This window comes from Sminthopsis crassicaudata, chromosome 3 (genome assembly GCF_048593235.1).
Source record: "Sminthopsis crassicaudata isolate SCR6 chromosome 3, ASM4859323v1, whole genome shotgun sequence".
NCBI classification, from domain to species: Eukaryota; Metazoa; Chordata; class Mammalia; order Dasyuromorphia; family Dasyuridae; genus Sminthopsis; species Sminthopsis crassicaudata.
In genome coordinates, this window is record NC_133619.1 from 483030335 (window position 1) to 483051950 (window position 21616).

The window sequence follows — 21616 nt, forward strand, 5'->3', positions numbered from 1 at the left end:
TTTTTCTCTCTTTTTTATTCTTTGTTATGAAGGATGGATCTTTGAGTAAGAGAAGTTGAGGGACATATTTAGAAATTAAAGTGATCCTAAAACAAAATATATTTATCTAACTCTGATTTCCTTGGATGACACTACCTGAAGAACAGGTATATGACATTTTACCCATCTCCCAAGGATTCTCTAGTACCCTTTTGGGAAGAGGGGCATATCCTGGCTTTAGGTCATTGGCTCCAGGCTGTGTTGATGACATTTTCTCAGGGCAGAAGGTGAATTTCCAATACCTCAGTAATAGCCACTAATAATTAAGTTAGCTTTTACAAAGGAACATTAATTTAAAATGCATATTAATATGTAAATTTACTTCCCAATCCAACAGGCATAATCCCTTATCCTTATACCACCTCAGATTTATATGCATCTTTTTTTTTTTTTTTTAATTTACTAGACTTTTTGACTAGACTAGAGGAATTTGTCTCAAGAAGTTCCTGGTCTCTAAAAAGGCATCATGCAGAATCAAAATACTAGATTTGAAACTAGAGGACTGAAGTTTGAATTCCAGATTTACCACTTGTCACCTGTAATACCTTGGTGAAATAATTTACTCACTCTAGGTTTCAGTTTTTTTCATTATATGTATACCAAAAGATAATAGATTTGCTAGTTGAGTCAAGGGGTATCTACTCCTTAGTTCTAAGAGTATTTTGTAGGGATGTACTTCTTAAATTATAGTTTATAGACTGTGGCAAACATCCATTACAAGGCTGAATGAGAATGGGAGAAAGGGTGGGGACAGAATCCCCTCTACCAACCCCTCCCCCAAAAGTGCAGAATTCATATTCTTCAAAGTTACTATCTGACCTAAGCTTCTTTTTAAAGATTACCATGGGTGTGACAAATTTTTTGCCAGCCAGTATCAAGCTGATCTCTTATTTCCTCAGTGAGAACTTCACACTAAAGGGTACCAGAATGTTAATATGTTAAGATATCAGTATCTAATCTCTGTTACTTGCTCTTTTGCTTTCTGTGAATTCACCCAATACTTTATTAGTAGTTATCAGGAATTACATTCTAGATTGGGGGAAATTAGTTGATTAAGGACCAGTTTTTCCCCTTACAATCTCATTTATGATCTAAAGTCATCTCCTCTGCCTACCCTGAGTATAGAAAATGCAATGGTTAGACTAGATACCCACTAAGTTGTCTTCCTGCTCTAAAAATGAAAAATGGGGATTTCTCTCCCTTCTGCAGTAAAACATGGACTTTATTTAACAAGATTTTTTTTCATTTGAAAAGCTGAAATACAAAAATGTTTAGATGAATAATATTTATGTGACAATTTGAAATATCTATTCACCATACTAGTCAAGCTGTTGAAAAAATGTTTTGTTTCTTATGGATTTATCATTATTTTTCTTAAAAAAAAAACTCTAAGCAGACAAAAATTTCCCTCTACTTATTTCTACCCAGCAATATACCCTCTCTGCTATAGAAAGCATTCATGTTTTCCAGAACTGTGGATGCCTGCCAAACTTAATTGTTCCACAAGCCTGAAAATATGTGCAGTCATTTTGAAAACTTCTGTTATTCAAGACAATTCTTCAGAATGCTCTTCTTTTGTTACACAATGATCAACAACATGGTAATTTATTCTCCCATATTCAAAACTCTGGTTTTATGCACACAGATTCTATGATTCTAAGTTTTCATAACGTTAGCACTATAAAATTTTCCTATTATCATGAAATAATTAAAATATTTAAGAAGATAAAACTCCTATTTTAAAATTATAATACTAGATTCTTTTAGAAAAATATATAATAAACATATATAAAATCATAAAATATCATATATAACATATAACACATCATATGTGTAGAATACATTATATATATATTTAATTATATATATATATATATATGTATATTTAGATTATATCTAGGGATGCCTTATGAATATAAGCAGTTTAATGTGATAATACTTCTCTGGAAATATGATAACATTCTGACATAACTTTTGATAACATTTTCAGACATTAATTTATCTACTACATAGCCTATGGATTCTGAGATTCTCTCTTAAAAAAGCATACAAAGTGGAATTGCCTGTCATGGGGGGGGAGGGAGTAGAGGGAGGGGGGATAATTTGGAAAAATTAATACAAGGGATAATATTATAAATATATATATATATATATATTATATAAAAGCATACAAAGAAAATCTAGACAACAAATAAACTCCACATCAAATAGTAGAAAATTAATTTTTAGTTAACTACTTAGAGAAACATTGGTGTGCTTTAAACCTAATTTCTTTTTATTTCTATATAGCCAACTCTATTAAATTTACACATACATATTGAACTAATTTGTATAGATTTTAAGTTTTTTTTATGTAGCATATAAAAATAGTATTGACTATTATTTTTCATGTAGGCATTACAAAGTACTCCTTTTGCATAGTTCACAGTTTACATTCTGTGTTTTGTTATATCACATGGTTTTTAGGTAGATTAAAAAAGCAATGTTCAATTTAGCACTTTCCATGCTACATGTGGGGACTAGAACAACAATTAAAAAGTAAATCTATAAAGAAGGATGCTTTCCATTCAGGTGTCACATTCAAATTCAACACTAAATAGATATATTCAATACGTATCATATAGAAGGTACTGTGATAGATTCAGGAGATCCAAAGATTCAGGGATCTAAATAATTAGTTAGAACAACATATCCTCTTCCTAGATGGTAAGGTTTGTGAGATCTGGGATTGTCCTCTTTCTAAATTTTGCATTTTTTCTAGAACAGGACTTCTTAAACTTTTTCTGCTGGCAACCCCTTTTCACCTGAGAAATTTTTACACAACTTTGTCTTCAATCTGAGCTGAAGTGTTTCTGGCAGCATTTGTTCATGCATAGTGCAAAGTGCTTATGTTGTTTATTCAGAACCAAGGCTGTGATGAAGTCACATGATGCAACATGGACATGCAACATACCAGAAACACTTGGGATTCATAATGTATTTGATTTTGAATTAATTTTTGGTCGTTGAGTTCAGAAGCCTTTTAGTGTTGCCAAATTTTTCCATTTAGTTATTTAACCCACATTTTTAGGAACTTTGTTCTAGAAGGTTATACAGTGTTCTGCACATAGTAGGCACTTAATATTTGTTCAAATGAATTTGTTAACTAGATGGCTGCCAATGTGGTTTCACAGTATATTAATGTGTTCTGGGGCAGTGTTTACATTAATCAGTCAATCAATCAACAAGTCTTATTAAATCTCTGCTATGTACAAATAGGGTATTACATTGGGAATACAAAGAGAAAAGTGAGAGCTCATGCCTTCAAGGAGCAGGTCTTCCTGATTCAGAGGCTGGCTCTTTAGCTTTTATGCCATACTCCTTTACTCCTACCAAAAGCTGCCTCTCTGAAACTTTGCCATATGTCTGTTCATGTTGAATCCTCCCTTTTGAGCATGTCTTTTTCTTCTTCTTCCTTTTTCTTCCTCTTCTTCTTCCTTTTTCTTCCTTTTCCTCCTCCTCCTCTCTTGTTTTTCTTCTTCTTCTTCTTCTTCTTCTTCTTCTTCTTCTTCTTCTTCTTCTTCTTCTTCTTCTTCTTCTTCTTCTTCTTCTTCTTCTTCTTCTTCTTCTCTTCTTCTTCTTCTTTCTTCTCTTCTTCTTCTTCTTCTTCTTCTTCTTCTTCTTCTTCTTTCTTCTTCTTCTTCTTCTTCTTCTTCTTTCTCTCTTCTCCTCCTCCTCCTCCTCCTCCTCCTCCTCCTCTTCCTCGTCCTCCTCCTCCTTCTCCTCCTCGTCCTCCTCCTCCTTCTTCTTCTTCTTCTTCTTCTTCTTCTTCTTCTTCTTCTTCTTCTTCTCTTCTTCTTCTTCTTCTTCTTCTTCTTCTTCTTCTTCTTCTTCTTCTTCTTCTTCTTCTTCTTCTTCTTCTTCTTCTCCTCCTCCTCCTCCTCCTCTTCCTCCTCCTCCTCCTCCTCCTCCTCCTCCTCCTCCTCCTCCTCCTCCTCCTCTCCTCCTCGTCCTCTCCTCCTCGTCCCTCCTCGTCCTCCTCAGTCCTCCTCGTCCTCCTCGTCCTCCTCGTCCTCCTCCTTCTTCTTCTTCTTCTTCTTCTTCTTCTTCTTCTTCTTCTTCTTCTTCTTCTTCTTCTTCTTCTTCTTCTTCTTCTTCTTCTTCTTCTTCTTCTTCTTCTTCTTCTTCTTCTTCTTCTTCTTCTTCTTCTTCTTCTTCTTCTTCCTTCTTCCTTCTCCTTCTTCCTTCCTCCTCCTCCTCCTCTTCCTCCTCTTCCTCCTCCTTCTTCTTCTCCTTCCTCCCCCTTCTTCTCCTCTTTCCTCCTCCTCCCTTCAAAACAGCTAACTGTTTTTAAAATGAAGAAAGACATAAGTTAAGAAAAGGACTGGGTCAGGAAAAAACATGGAGGAAAACAAAGAGTAGCTAAAGAAAAGGTAGTGTTGTTGATTTTTTTTTTAAAGAAATATACTCTTCTGCATTATTAGAGCATTTACTCTTATTTAATTTAATTTATTTATTTTTCCCCTGGGGCTGGGGTTAAGTGACTTGCCCAGGGTCACACAGCTAGGAAGTGTTAAGTGTCTGAGACCAGATTTGAACGCTGGTCCTCCTGAATTCAAGGCTGGTGCTCTATCCACTGCGCCACCTAGCTGCCCCAGCATTTATTTTTTAAGCACATAATGAGAGGCAAGTTAAAAAGAAACCCATCAACCAACCAGTTCCTGCTTTCAGTGTGCATACAGTCTAATGGGAGAGACAACATATAAACAACTATGTACAAATGGAATACTTATACCCACTTATGTACATACATATATACATACATACATATTTAGAAAGGCTTCTTATAGAAGATGGGAGTTTAGCTGAGGCTTGAAGGGAAACAGGAAAACCAAAGAGCAGAAATGAAGAGGGAGAGAGTGCCAGAAATGAGGGATAGCTAGTTAAAATGCATAAGTCTAGGAATGAGAATGTTATGTGTTCAGGTTTTAGAAAGGATGATAGTGTCACTATATCTAAATATATGGTGGGGGTGGGATGAGGAGAAAGGATTGGGAAGAGATAGAAGATGTAAAAAAGACTGGAAAGATAGGAAAGTAGTGGGCAGGGATAAAGCTTTAATACAAGAGATTTAATGAAGGTAGAAACAATAGGAAATAACAAATAATTGGATATGGGGGATGAGAAAGAGAGAGAAGTCAAAGATGATACCAAGGATGGAAGCTTGGAGGATTGGGAGGGTAGTAGCTGGGATAGTTATTCCTGATGAAGTGTCTTTGGGTGCCTTTGTTATGACCTTACTTAGAATCGTGGATGGGAATCCTGCTCTACTAATTTGAGTGTTCCCATTCTTTAAAAAATTCTTTCAGGAATATACTCCCACTGTCAGAAAATTAGGTTTTATATACACACACACACACACACACACACACACACACACACACACACACACATATATATATATATATACTGTTTTAAGCTTTCAAAAGGATAATATTATGTCATTGATTTATAAAAATGTAAAGAGCATATATGAAGCATGTGCAGTATTAATATTACCATAACAAGTCTAATATATGAAAATGACAATAGGGACATAAGGACATGAATAAATTTTGCTTTTTAAAAGAATACTTACTTAGGAGGAATACATCTGTACTGGAATTATTATATAAGCATGACTAAATTTAAGGGCAGTCACTTATATTAATTTTATCCAAACAATTTTTTAAAATAGTTTAAAAGTTTTGGCAATTGAACAATCATTTCTCATTAAAATGAACAATAGATTCAAAAGAGTGATGTAAAGTTTATCCAATAGCTATTTTTTGCCATTTTATAGCACTTTGGGGAATTCACTTTGCTCCCATTAAAAGTAGGAAAAGCAGGGCATACTAATTCAGAAACATTACATCATCACCCCAGTTATATTCAATATAACTAAAAATAAAACATACTACCACCAACTGAGTTACTTGAAGGGAGGTTTGTCAGTTACTTGGTTTATTTGGGTCAAAGTAAAAAGGCAAAGATTTAGACCAGAACCCTTCCCATGGTACCTTTCCTGGTACCTAGAAACATGTTCAGGTTTCCAAAATCTATAAAAAAGTCTTAACTTAAACCACCCATTCCCTTAAACTTTTTTTTTGGTGGGAAAGGCAATTGGAGTTAAATGACTTGCCCAAGATCACACAGCTAACTGGTCTCTGAGGAAGGATTTGAATTTAGGTCCTCCTGACTCCAGAGCTAGAGCTCTATTCATTGCATCACTTAACTTTTTCTATTCTCTTTTACTATTGCATTATTTCTGTTCTCCTTTTTACAAACACTTTAAGAGAAAAGGCACCTACATTCACTATTAATTTTTTAAGTCATTTGGCTACTAACCCTATCACTTGACTAAAATTATTTTCACTCTATCAGGTAGTCTTTATCAGTATTAACCTTTTTTACTTTGGCATCATTTGACACTGTGGTCCACTCCTTGATACTTTTCTCTTGGTTCTCTTCCTACCTGTAGCATTTGCTGTAGCATTATCCATGATTCTTCTGACCTCCCCTATCCACCTATCTATAGGTGTCCCCCCAAGATTTTGATCCTGGCAATTTTTTTTTGCTTAACATTTCACAAGACCAAGTATCTTTTATATTTTGATTATCAAATCTATATATTTAGCCCTCATTTGTCTTTTGAACTTTAGCTGAATCCCACACCACCAGCTGCTAGCTAGAGATTTTCACATAATATTCCATGGGTTTCTTAAACTTAATATTCCAAAAGCAAACATATTATCTTTCTCCCTAAACCTATTTTCTTCAAAACTTACCTCTTCTTTTGAGTAAACCACTATTTTTTCAGTTACCCAGGTTTGTAGTTTGAGACATGTTTGATTTTTCCTTTTCCCTCACTCTCCAATAATGAATCAATAATCAAATCTTGTTGATTCTATCTTTTCAATTTCTCTTGTATCTATCTCTTTTTCCCCATTAACACAGTATAAATCATTTTAGTTCAGGCTCTTGTCACTTTTTACTTAAATTATTACAACAGCCTCCTAATAAGATTCCTGGTTTCCAGGCTGTTCTCTAATCCATCCTCCACATAGCTGTCAAATTAATCTTCCTAAAGTATAAGTCTGATTACATTAGTGCTTATAAAATAAAATTGCTTTGTTAGAATCTAAGTAAAATATATCTACAGCATTTCCTCAATCTACGAGATGATCACCATGTTAAACTAAATCAAGCTTAGTTTGCCATGTACCAAACAGAATTTATTTTTCACTTTAGTCCTCCTTCCCCTTCCTTACTTCTCTATTTTGGTCAAGGGTACCACCATTCTTCTAGATACAGTGGTTTGCAGCTTGAGAGGCTCATCCTCAATTCTTTACTATTCCTTCCTTCCTTCCTTTCCTTTCCTCACATTATTTGCCACATATTAATTCAGTTAAAAATTTTTTTTTGTTGACTTCATCTCAATATTTTCCATTCATCCCCTTTTCTTTGCCCTACTATTACCTTGGCAAAGGCTCATAATCTTTCATTTAACAATTGCAATAGCCTCATTATTAATACCTGCCTCATGATCATTTGTCTTCTCTCTAATGCATCTTCTACATAGCTTTCTAGGTACGTAGTCATGAAAATTTCTTTATGTTTGGTTAGACTAGGTGGCCATTGAGGTTTCTTTCAGATTCCAAATGTAGTAATTCTATGAGAAGGGGGGAAAGAGACAGCTAGATATATATTTTTTCTTTTCCTGGGAAATTCAGATTCCTGAATTCGACAGCTGACATGGGGATGCTAATCTTAACCTTAATTAGCATGATCTTGAACCCTTTTCCAGTAACACACTTTTACAATTAATGCATTTATATGTATATCATACTCCCTCTGCTAAGACCTTATTTTGAAGTCTCTTGTGGCATGGAAGTAACCCTTGTGCTTTGGCAGGTTAAGATCAAGATAGAAAAGCTTTGAGTATGGGCCTGGCAAAAGCTATGTACTTGGAGGACCAGTCTGGCTAATTTTGGAAACATTTATTACTAGAAACTTGGCCACCAAGAGATACATATTTTTGGAGCCAGAACAAATCAGAAGTATCTTTTATTAAGGCATAGAGGAATTTAGATATATATGAACAAAGCAACTATCCATACTGATGATATAATAGTTTTTATTATTAAATTTTAAAATTGTTCCTTCTCTAGCAGATTTAAATCTTTGAAGAAAAAGAAATTTGATCTGTCCTAAAAGGTAGGTGAATGCATAATCATAATGATAATTTTAGGGAGAAAGCAAGTTTCTAAGTTAAAAGAGAAAAACAGAAAGAACAGTTGAGTATTAATCAACATTGCAGCTTCTGGTTAGCATCTTAGGTCTCTGAAATTTCTCTAATCATTTACTTCTCCTTCTTTCCCCTTCTCTTCCTTTCCCTTCTTTTCTTTTCTTCCCTTTCCCCATCTTCCTCTCCTTTTTTTGCAACAGGAAATCTTAACATTTTTGTCTCATAGATCCTTTTGGCAGTCTAGTAAAGCCTAGTTACTTCTCACAATAATGTTTTTAAAGTGCACACAATACATAGCATTACAAAGGAAATCAACTATACTGAAATAGATTTATTAAAAATAAAAGATAATAGTCCCAAGATTAAGGACTCCTTCCATTAGAACTCTTTCCATTCCCTCTGACTTGGTGACATCATGAATTACCACAGGTTTCATTATCATCTCCTTGTAGAAATCTCCCATATCTATATATTTTCAGTTATAACCTTTCTCCAAAGCTCCAATCCAGGATCACCAATTGGACTGTTGGACATCTCAGATTGGATATTTTGTAAGGCATCTCAAGCTCAATTGTCGAGAATGGAACTAATTTTATTTTTTCCTAGACTCATTCTTTCCCTTTTTTTGTTAAGGACGTCATCATCCTTCTAGTAATCCAGGTTTGAAATTATGGTATAATTCTCTACTTCTTATTGGCAGTTAGCCCACATATCCAATCAATTGCCACATCTTGTTATTTCAACCTTTGCAACATTTCTGAAATCCTTAGCCTTTAGTCCATTTACATAGCACCCACTATAGTGAAAATCTTTGTAATCTCTCCCCTGAGCTATTATAATAGGTTTCTAATTGGTGGGCTTGACTTGTCTCCCCATCCCTCTCCTTTTACCCATGTTCCACACAATTTTTATCACTTTTTTCATATTGTCCATTTTGTCATTATTGTCCATTGCAGGTCTGACCATATCACTCTCCTATTCAGTAAATTATTATGGTTTCTTTAAGAGCATTTTCCTGTTTTCATTTATAACCCTTCATACTTAATTCCAATCTACCTTTCCAATTTTATTACATACTCTTCTTTTTATACTCCATAGTCCAGTCAACATGGCTTTCTTATTACTTATACTTAATGCTCTTATTTTCTTTCTCCATGAAAAGGCATTCCAAATACTCAATATGGAATATGATTTTGCCTTTTAAAGTTCCTAGTTTTCTTTAAGACTCATTTCAAATGCCATCTTCAACATTAAGCCTTTCCTGATCTTCTTTGTTTTTGCCCTTCCTATTTTGCATTTATCCATAGATGTTAATATTATTACTTTTATTAGGGTGTCTCACTGTGAGGACAGAGACTATTTTGCTTATGTTTATATTTCACAGTGCCCAACACAGTGCTTGGCATAAAGTAGGTTCCTATTGGTTTATTGAATAAAAGATGTTTTATTTGAATATATAATTTTTAAAATCAAAGAAGTATCCATTAAGATGAACTACCACTTTATATAGAATAAAGAAGACAGATTCTTGCATTCTAGAGACACCAGATAAATATATATGGAAACAAAGCCCTATTTTCTCAAAGGCTTTAAATTTTGCAAACTTACCATTTTCCTTAGATTTTTCAATACCTTCTATTCTTGCCAAAGAATAGTCTCTTTGCTATGCCATTGACTCAAGCCCCCAATGACTTTGATACTTAAGTCTTTTTTAGAACTCTGATGATTACCACCCAACTTCCATTTAACCATTTAACATGTGATTGGCTATTATGAATGAATTAGTGCTTCAGCAAGGTAGCAAAAACAAAATACATTTCCCCAATCATCTGGGAACATAATCACTCTACTGTGTTTACTTGGAGGTGGTGGAAAGGAAATTAGGCTCACAGATTATCTCATTCCCTATATAACGTTATTCCCAAATTCAATTCCAAAGCCATGTTGATGGCTTCTACTGGACTGGAATCTTGAACCCATGCTCAAGTTACTGGCTGCAATATTCACCCTGGATTCCTAGACTATTGGATCTGTATAGCTTTCACTTATAGAACAAATCAGAGAAATTCCATTTTCTCTGCATCCTGAAATGAAAAGAATGAACAAAAAAGCCACAGATCCAGGCCTGTTTCTTAGAGCCACTTGACCTGAATGAATATGGGTGAAAGGAGAAATCCTCAAGCTCTCCTAATGTTTACTTCATATTGGAAATGAAGTCCTTCATTATCAGATGAAAATATAGCAAAAAGTAAAAGCCTTGGTCATTGCTAAGTCAAGCTGTTCTGTATAGACAGACCACAAAAAAACAGCTTCTCCTAAACACATGGTAGGCCTAGGTTGAAAGTCACATATGCTCTAGTTCTCCAGATTCCCCCAAACAGCCCTCAAGCATCTTCTTTGTATGACATCATTTTAGGTGAACTAAAAACATGCACCAAATCCCTAGTGCAACTTCAAAAGAAGTTGAATTCAACAAACATTTATTTAAGCATCTTCTAAGTGCAAGTCATTATATATATATACATACATACATACATACACATATCTATATCTATATCTATATACATACATATCTATATATATATCTATATAGATATATAAGATTTAAGGATTAAAATAAAAAAAAGTTTCTCTTTCCAGAAAATTGTACTAGAGCTGGTATAGACAGAAATTCAAATAAGTATGATTCAAATGAAAAATGAGGAGTACTAGCAGCAAGGGATATTTAGGAAGGCAAAACATATTTCATCCATTTATATATCCTGATTTTAGACTGAGTATGGGAATTTCTTTAGTTTTTATAAGACAAATGCAAAGTTCTACTTTTTATAACTGTATTTTTGAAGGCTACAAAGATTCTGAGGATGAAGAAGAGATAGAATGTTATAAAGGTAATATAGAAGTTAAAATGTTGACTTCAGATAGCAGCCAGTAAGTTTAATTTGGCTGGAATATAGAATGAACGAAGGGAAAAAGATAGAAAGGCCTGGAATCAGAATGTGGAATTTTTCTGCATGGAAATAACATGATTAAAACTGTTTATGCCTTAAGCTGAACAAAGAAATGAGTTTAATGAGTGCTTTTATTTTAAAAATTAAACTAAATATTCCATTATAAATTCTCTCTTCCCACCCACTTGTTTTTGAGTCATTTCAGTCATGCCTGAATCTGTGACTCCATTGGGAAAGCAAGAAAAATTAAATACATTACAAATATATTTAGGTGTGCAAAACAAAATCCTTCATTAGCCCCCAAATAAAATGTGTTTCAATATTCAGTTATCTAGATGTGGAGCATGTTTCATCATTAGTCTTTTGGAATTGTATTTGATTATTTTGTTGATAAGTTGCTAAGCCCTTCAAAGTAGATTATTTTTTATAATATTGTTAATTATAAATTATTCTCCTGATTTTGCACACTTTATTTTGCATCAGTTCATACATCTCTTCCCAGGTTTCTTTGAAATCATCCCCTTTATCATTTCTTATACCACAACATAATAATCATGTTAAAAATTCTCCCTATAGTTTCCTTTTCTTCCTTGACATGAGAAGCAAGGAGAATAAAGGAGAGAGGAAAGTAGATTTTAGGGTAAGAATAGGAAGTTAGGAAAGAGAGGGACCTGGGGACAGAAAAAGAAGTAGGGTAGCAAAGAGGAAGCTAAAGAAAGTAAACAAGGGATAGACAAATTAATAAGAGCCATGAAAGAAGGGGAGGAAAAGGGATGTTGCTAATATGTTAAAATTTGAAAATAACAGCATACATAAAATGTAAAAAAACCCCCAAAATATTCCTTATGATAGGATTGAAGATGAAAGCTTTTAAATAAAAAAGATTTCAGATTAAGGGAGAATATAAATGAATGAATGAATGAGTGAATGAGGGGAGGGGAAATGAAACCCAGGGTTCGATCTTGAAAGCACTTTAGTGATCACGTATTCCATAGTTTTAGGTAATAGGATCTCGGAGGCTCGATGCTTTTATCACTCCCCCCCCCCCCCCATTCCTAACGCTTAGCTCAGCTCAGTGCTTGGTACATAATAGCAGCTTAATAAAGGCTCGATACAATCAAAAGTGTCTCTCTTGCCCTATTGTATAATTGTAACAACAAAAAGGCCCACTGCCCCTCCTTGGCGGTCTTCAGAGTCGGTTAAGTCCTTCAGGAGAGATTTTCTTTGCTCATTTTTCAGACGAGTAATTTGGGGCCCCTCCTAAGCGGCGGTGGTGAGGAGAACTCAAGTTTCAGATCGGGGGAAGAGCGGTAGTTTCTGTCCGCAGCGTGGGGGGCACGTGCTGAGTTCGTGTAATAAAATTGTGTAAAGCCTGGAAAGGGCGCACACACGGGGGTCCTCAGAGGGCAAGAACCCAACCTCTGAAAACCTGATATTCCGTTACTCTGCGGAACACAGAGGGGCCGGGAGGAGGGGGAAAAATGCGCTCCGCAGGGAGGCTGCCGCCCGGGCACGCGCCGCCAGCCTCTTGGACTAACGGTTTCGGGCCCGTCGCGCGCGCTCCCTCAAGACGTTCCCTTCTCGGCGCGCGCACCTAACCCCCGCGGGCGGGGTAGGAGGAGGGCGCGCGCCGGCGCCGTTTCCTCCTCTTCCATTTCTACCTCCGAGGCAGGGGCGGTGGGCTCGCGCAGGCCGGGCGGGGCCACGAGAGGTGGCGCGCGGGCGGGATGCAGACTCCTTTTCTGTCCTGGGCCGGCTCGCTCGGGGCATCCCCTGGGTGGGGTTTTGCCTGGTCCCCTGTGAAGGTGGCGGCGGCGGCGGCCCGAGCAGCAGCGGCTGCGGGACTGCCTGCGACCCTGAACCAAGGCGGGAGGGGCAGCTGAGGCCGCGGCTGGAGACTTTCGCCCCTCACGCGTCCCAGCTCAGCCGCCTCATTTCAACGGGGGCTTCTTTCTCCGCGACCCATCAGAGGACGGCTAGCCATGGAAAACAGGTAAAGCTTCCGCCGTCTCGCGGCTCATCCCGCGAGGCACCGGGGGTCCCAGATCCCGGGCTGGGGCCTGGGGCCCCCGGAGCGCGCGCCGGGCCCCACGTGGGTCACCCCTCCTGTCCGGGACTGGGCGCAGTTCCTCTGCGAGCCCAGGCTGACGCCGTCTGCCCCCGCCTCGGCTCAATGGACCTCTTTGTGTTCTGCCCAGGTTGGCGCGAGTGACCGTCCTCCACGGCTGCGTGGGTTGCAGGACGTACGAGGTGCCGCCCCCCACGACCGTCCGTGAAGTCAAGGAGCTAATTTATCAGGATACGGACTTTCCGGGGTCTGAGCAACAGCTGTGGCACCGCGGACGGGAGGTAAAAACTTTTTTTACTTTCTTATTTGGCGCTCAGATGACAGCGTACAAACCCGGAATAACACGCACAGTTAACGAATTGTAAATGCAGAATCTTCTAACTATGTAAACTTAACCTCGATTAGTCCTAAACAGTACTGTCCAGCATTGGAAGGAAGAATCTCAGCAGACGACAACAACGATGACAACGACAAAATAGAGGGCCTACTGTGTGTTATGGCGTTGTGCTAAGTGAGTTTCACGGAGCCAGTTAGAGCCTCTACTCTCAAGGACTCCGTGGTCAGTCTGATGGAAATAAATAAGTAGGAAGGATAATTAGGAAATGACTTACAAGGGTGGATGAAACATTTAAAGATAAGTTTGTAACAATTATATTATCCTAAACCCTAAAGTATTTTACCTCATTTTTTTCTTCTTTTTGGTAGGCATCTTAATGCCCCCCCCCCCCTTCCTTCATCAGGAAAAGAATGGCCCCATTACTCTGAAGTTTCACTTCCTGTGATTAAGATTTCAGAATGCTTTTCAATTTCAGTATAGTAAGAAAACTTTTTTTTTGGAGATATATTCATCAAATTTTTGCATGTGTTCAAAGGTTTGTCTCAATCATCAAATACTATATCTTTACTTTTTTTTTTTTTTTTCTGTAAAAGAAGGATTTTTTTTTTCCCCCTAACATTTTCAGTCAGGAGAGGTAACTTGGTGCAATGGATGGAGAACTAACCCAGAAATCAGGAAGATTAAATTTCAAGTCCTGCATGTAACACATTAGCTTCATTACTGTGGACTAGTTAGTTAATTTCTGTGTCCCCATGAAACCTCTCTAATATCATGTGTTAGAGACTAGTTGCAGATTTATACTAGTGAAATAAGTTTCTGTACCAAAAAGTCTTTATACTTCTGAAATTAAAGGACCTGATTTAAAAAAAAAAATCAGAGCTGTTGACTTAAAATTTCTGACAGGACATGCAGACAAATGTTCTCAATTTAACTTTTTAGGACAAATTCAGTTGAAATTAGTGGAGTCCTTGGGTAGAGATCTGAGACCTCAGAACAAGACTATTGTCTGAGGGACTTTGACTTCCATGTCCTGCTTATGTTTCTGTCTTCAACTTTTTCTTTATGGGAATAAAATGGAATTTACAACTTCATTTTTTAAAAACAAAAGCTAATTTATTACAATAAAAATCTAATATTTTAAATATATTTTTATGTCTGCAGTAACTGACATATAAAGTGATTTTAATATTAGCAAATTATGTAAAAAATGTTATTTGAAGGATCATAGATTTAGAAGGAGGGATCTTAAAGACTTAGAAAAGTCCAACTCTTCCTTTTTATAGATGGGGAAACTGAAGCCCATGATTGATTTGATAATGATTGCAGAAGTAATAAGCATCAGAGAATCTTAGAATAGATTCTCTGATTCTAGAGGCAGTGCTTGTCTCATTGTGTACTCATTCTACCATGTTGTGAAATCAGTCTTTGTAGACTTTATCTCCATTTTAGCGGATGTGAAAAGTGTGAGTCAGGTAGGTTCAGTGACTATTTTTGCCCTCTTGGGAGAATTAGGAGGAATAGGTATATGTTGCAAGGAAGAAAATTTTAGCTTGATATAAGGGGAAAAAAAAAACCTTTTCCTTACAATTAGAGCTATTCAAGAGTAGAATAGATTAACATAAAGTAAGGGGATCTCCTTTCCTGGAGGCTGGACGTCTTCAGTCAAAGACCCAGTGATGGCTTTTCCATTGTAATAATTTTGTTGGGGGTATGTGAGGTGCGTCCTGTCCCTGAAAGTTTGTGATTTTGTTACCTGCTCATAATTATGCTACTCTTAATATATTCACAAGTAAGCATCAAAATCAATCTTCTGGCTTCACATCCAGATCCCTTTTACTACTACATTGCACCTTAAATGAAAAGTACTTGGATATTTTTTGAAATGAATTTCTGTTAACTTTGAAGAGACTGCATAAAAAATAAACCTAAAATAACTAGTATTCCTTCATAACAATATTTATTATTTAAACATAATGGTTTTTGTTTTAATTATTTTTAAAAATTCCTTAAATAGGTCAATGGTCTTCTCAATGTAGGTACTACTACCTGTGCAGATTGTATATATTCATTATGTGTGATGCTTGTCATTGTCTTTCTGTATATCCTTCATAAATGGCCTGCCCATTACTATAGAGGCCTTTTTGTGGGGTCTTTTAATATTTTGTGAATATCACTGGATTCTTAGCTTGCTTATGTATTATTCTTCACTCTTTTTTCTCAGCATATGATATCAAGGGATATCATGTTTTAAACTTCTTCAGTACAAAATAATAGCATTGATATTCTTCAGCCACCATGTCTTTTAATTACCCTTTGGGCTAATTGAAATTTTGAAACCATTTCAAAAAGGGAACCAGTTTTTGTTTTAAAATAGGAGTTTGTTAATATAAATTTCAAATGTGTGAATTCTTTAGGGAAAAATTTTTGAAGTGAGTAGCTGATGCTTATTCTTTCTAGCATTAATGCCAAAAACACAGGGTCAGACACTCGATATGTCACTTTTCCATGCAGAGGCACAAAGCCAGTCATCTCCACCAAGTGCCAACTGTTCCCTGTAGTTCAGGCAGTACAGCAAGGTACCCTGATAGGAGACAGTAAGTGAAGTCATTTCCACTTTGAAGAATCATCACCTCCTCACAGACCCATTCCTATAGTTCCATTCCTACAGCCATGTTTCAGAGTCCCACCATCTTTACCATTACCAACATCAATTCTCCTTTCCATCTTACCCTGTCCAGTTACCAATTCTGGTTTATCTTTGCAACATCTCTCAAATATTTCCTTTTCTCTTCAAAAGCCCTTATCTTATCACTCCTACACTATTTTAGTCTATTAAAACCAACCACTGGTTGGTCTCCCTACCTCGTCTTACCACTCCAATCTGACTTTGATTCAACTACCAAAATAATCTTCCTAAGGACCAGGTGTCATTATGTTACTCCCTCTCTCCCTCTTTCCTTCCTTACCTCATTAGATAAATTCCAGTGACCTTCTTTAACTCGAAGATCAAATATAAAACCTTTGATTTGGCTTTTGAAGCCTTTCATAACCTTATTGCCTTTTTAGTATTTTTATATTTTACTCAGCTCCCTGTGTTCTACATTCTTGTGACTTTGACCTCCTTGTTATAAACCCATACAAGGAATTCTTTCAATACTTACTCTTCTTACCTCTTGATTTCTGTGGCATCCTTCAAGTATCAGCTAAAGTCCTTACCTTCTACCAGAAGCCTTTCTTGGTCCTCATTAATGGTAGTGCCCTCCTTCTGAGATCATCTTTAATTTATCCTTTATATATCTTGTATATGTATATAATTGTATATTTTCTCCCTCATTAGGAAAAGGTTTTTTTTTTCTTATTTCTTTTTATTCCCATGCTTTGCACAGTTCCTGGCATATAGTAATCATTTAATAAATTCATTGTTCAAATGGGATTTGCTATAATGATATTTGCAATGTAGTTTGGGATTTTTAATAGAATTTAATAGTAGTTAACCTATACTTTGGCAAGATTTTCAGTGTGCCTGTATGTAATATAGGCTTATTGAGAAGTATTTCTAGCCCAGAGTATCAAAAGTTATAAAAATAAACTTATAATTATATAATATGATTATAAAACTGTGATCTCAGTGATATGGGTAATTACCCACAATTTAATTGGAGAGACAACATGCAAGCATTTATATTCTTACAAGCTATATGCAGGATAAATTGGAGGGAAGGTACTAGCATTAAGGAGAATTGAGTGCTTTGGAGCCTTCTTACATATGGTTTGTTAATAGTTTGCAGTTTTTTTGAGACATCAGATGGGACATAAAACAAAAAGATATGTACCTTATAAAGATGTTTGGTACTGTTATAAAGGATGTCCACTGTGGAATCTAAATGAAAGAAACATATTCTATACAGCATTCCCTAGATGCTCATCTTCATAGATGACATACAGTTATCCTTTCCACAATTTTTTGTCACATTTCTCTTGGGGAATGGATTTGAATGAATTGAAAAAAGCATTTACTAGAGATTTACAGTGTACCAAGCACTATACCAAGGGCTGGAAATAGAAATAAAAAAAGTAATACATTTTCAAACTCTCAAGGAGCTCATCTTCTGACTGAAAAAAACAAAACATTGTGCACACATATGGAAAAATAGAAACAGTTCCTGCTCTCAAGAAGCTCATACTTTGAAGAGGAAGACAACATATATGAAAGATTTCAGCTGAAAATCAGATGGAAAAAGTCATGACTCTTGAGGTACAGTAGTGAAGCAGATGGTAATACTTTTTTTAATGTGATCTCCATTTGTAAAATTTCTGATGTTGAATCTTTTGACAATGCCAAGAACTTTGGTTTTAACAACTTTCTTTTTTTGTGTTGTCAGTAGCTTTGGCTGTATTCTCTGCAGTACCAATTGCCATTTCTAAGTTTCTATAAAGGTTGGTTCCCCAGAATGATGCAGGGACTGAAAACCATTAGATTCTAAAAGCTATTGGATTCAACATCCTGAACTTTCTATAGCTGGTCATGATGATTTGATATACCTGGCACCTGCTGACTATTTGTTGCCTTCCTCCAGTGTTCCTGTTGGCAGTTGGTTAGCATTTTCTACCTGTGGTAATAAGGAAGTTATAGCCTCTTTTCTAGTTTTGTAGATAATTTTTTATTTATTTATTTTGAATGTCAAATCTTATCTGAAAAATTTGATAGATTTTTTTTCCATTTGACTATTTTACTTATCCTAATTTTGTTTGTTAAAAGCTTTTCATTTTGTATAATCAGGTATCTACTTTATCTTTTGTATTAACTTTTATTCCTTGTTTATGAATATATTGTCTGCTGTGAAAGGTGTGAAATTTGCTTCTCTTTTAATTTTTTATACTATGACTTTTAATGTTAAGGCTATGTATTGATTTTAAATTATTGGTAGAATATGATGTAAATGTTAGTTGTGTCTAATTTCTGCTATATTCCAATTCTTCCAACAGTTTTTTGTGAAATACGGAGTTCTTTCTTAAGTGATTTGTTTTCTAATTTATCAAAACTGACAAATTACTTTCTCTAGAAGAGCATATAATTAGTAATAAAATTAATTGAAATCTATTTATGTAAAATCCTACTGTCTTTATTTTGTTGCTTGTGAAAAAAAGATTTGATTCAGTAGAGCAAAACATAATGTTGAAGGCTTCACTCCCACAAGTTCCAAGGCTTGTGTTTAGATAATATCAGACTTCTTGTTTATATCCAATTTTTTTATCATCATATTGACATCACATGAGACATAAAACAAAAAGATATGTACTTTATAAAGGTGTTCACTCCTGTTATGAAGGATATCCATTGTGGAATCCAAATGAAAGAAACATATTCTGTACAGCATCCTCGAGATGCTCATCTTTGTAGATGATATTTAGTTATCCTTTCCATATAGTGAGGGTTAAGGGAATAGCACCTTCTTAATATGGAAAACCTGTGTAAAATTTTTTGACCCTCTCTTCACACCAGAGAAGTAGTATGAATTTTTTCTTTTATGGGGTGTTTACAGTATCTTATTGTAAAATTTGGGTCAAGTATTTTTCTGTTATCTGTTGGCCTTAAAGTGTCATCTGCAGCTTCTGCAAAACTCCCTTCAAATTCCCATCTAATTTGTTATACTGACACAATAAATTAGTACCTCTATAGGGAATATCATGATTTTGAAGGGATACCTGTAGTGTTAATTGCTATAAGGCTCCAGAATGTTATAATTCCTATGAATTGTATATATTCCATTCCTATTACATGAATGATTGTTTGTTATTACTAAAATATTGACAGTGTCCATATAAGAGAAATCAAATTAGCTGAGAAAACCTGTCCAAATTGATACCAATTTATTGAGTTAATTTATCATTACATATTAGTCTGTCATTGCAGATGAACAGTAAATTGGGTTAATTATTGAACAGGAGAAGCAGAGTAGGCTAAATTGTTTTTGGGAAATCACAGAGCACTTTCAAAGACCCCAAGTTCTTAACCAGATTTGAAATTGTCTCTTAAAGTGTCTCCTTTTGTAATACTATGTGGTTCTGAATTATAGAAATGCCACAGTCTGTAGAATTAAAATTCCATGTAACTTAAAGAGTATTGAAAAACTGTGGCGAGTATAACTAAATGTATATATTTCAATTGGTTTTGTATTTTAGAAATAGTTTAAAAGATAACAGAAAATAATGCAGTCTGGAAAAAAGGTTATAGAATTCTAGTGAAAGATAACAGAACTGTTCAGGTATAGTTCTAGTACCCACAAAATCTTAAATGTTAGAGGAAAGCTTTTAACTTGTCAGGTAGATTCTGTGTGAAGGCTATATAGAAGGCTTTTATAAGAATTTATGGGAGGATATGAGAAAATCAGACAGGTTGAGGAGATTTCAGGTTGTAATTTGTAAAATTAGAAAGAGGACCTACATTAATAATATCATGGATCCACTGAAAAATACTTTATGGGAGGGAGAACATACATTGCATTTTGGAAAATTTTCCAAAATGTTAAAAAAAACTTCAGACTTTGAAACGTCAGTTTTCTGAATAATTACATCTTTAGATTTCTTATTTCTTTCATGATACTAAGATAACTCAAACATTATTGTTTGTTGACAACTTTTGCATTTATATGATTAAGGAATACATTACATATATTCTTTTCCCCTTTTCAGTTATCTGATTGGATCAAGATTGAAGACCTGACTTATAAAAGTTGTGATCTTTTTCTAAATCTTCAATCAAAAGGATTAAAAGGAGGAGGTAAGTGTTGATATTTAAAAGGGTGTAAAGTTTATGTTATTACAAAATGACTTCATGTCATGAACAAAAGAATATTATGAAATGGTGATGATTTGAGAACATCAGGAAAAAGTAGGTAATGAAGGTGAATGAATTAATTTAAAATAAGCAGTTGTATGAACTAGTAATGTGACTTCTCAAATAATAATGATCAGAAAGATTTCTTTTATTGTAAACTAATAAATATATAGATTATTTGCTGCATGATTTTCTTTTTTAAGAACAGACTTTTCTTGTTTTATTTTCAAATATACCTATCTTGTGCAACTTAGAAGATGCCCCCCTTTTTATTTCAAGAGTTCCTTTATTTAATAGAAAGTTTGACATGAAGACACTTAAACTGTGAAAAGTATTTGAATTGTGCTTTTTTAAATTCTTGGGGGAAAACCACATATTTGAAAAGTTAGATGAAAAATTGAAAAGCATTTGAAAATTATTTTTCCCTTGAATAAACTTATTATAGTCAATTCAATTCCACAGAAATTTATGAAGCTCCTATTGCTTGCAAGGCTCAGTGTTTTTTCTAAAAACTTGTTTAATATTTTATTTTTTTCTAAATTACATGTAAAACCATTTTTAACATTCATTTTTTCCCTCTAAAATTTGAGTTTCAAATTCTCTCCCTTCCCTCTTCCCTCTTAATGAGAAGGCAAGCAATTTGACATAAGTTATATATGGGTAGTAATGCAAAACACATTTCCACGTGAGTCATTCTGTCAAAGAAAACAGTCAAAAAAACCCCAAGAGAAAATTAAGAAGTTCTATCTTTGAGCTGCATTCAATCTCTACCAGCTCTTTCTCTGGAGATGTACCTTTCGTCATAAGTCCTACAAAATTATCTTAGATCATTGTATTACTGACAATAGCTAAATTATTTATAGTAGATCATTATATAATATTGCTGTTACTAAGTACAATGTTTTCTTGTTTAGAAGACGCCTTAAGTATTGCATATTTATTTCCAAAAGAAACTCATGTTTTTATTTCTGTTTTTATTTTATGCTTCTCCTTAATGAAATCATGGAACATTATTTAAAAGTTATAATAAACTTATTTCATAAAATCTTTTAAACTTCAATTACTTGATGAGATTAAATTTAAGGAGATTAATATGGTTCAGTTATTTTACAATAAA

At 35.1% G+C, this 21616-nt stretch overlaps 1 protein-coding gene across 4 annotated transcripts in view; it reads left to right on the forward strand.

The window, feature by feature from the left end:
- SACS (sacsin molecular chaperone) overlaps nt 1-21616 on the forward strand; it is an 80330-nt gene that overhangs the window by 26293 nt on the left and 32421 nt on the right. For 2 of the 4 annotated variants that reach the window (XM_074303660.1, XM_074303661.1), the window contains exons 3-4: nt 13455-13605; nt 20355-20442. In XM_074303660.1, the coding sequence (XP_074159761.1) occupies nt 13455-13605; nt 20355-20442 (239 nt within the window). Of the gene's footprint in view, nt 1-12807; nt 13250-13454; nt 13606-14273; nt 17917-20354; nt 20443-21616 lie in introns of those variants that run through there. The other 2 variants (XM_074303662.1, XM_074303663.1) reach the window with 2 other exon arrangements.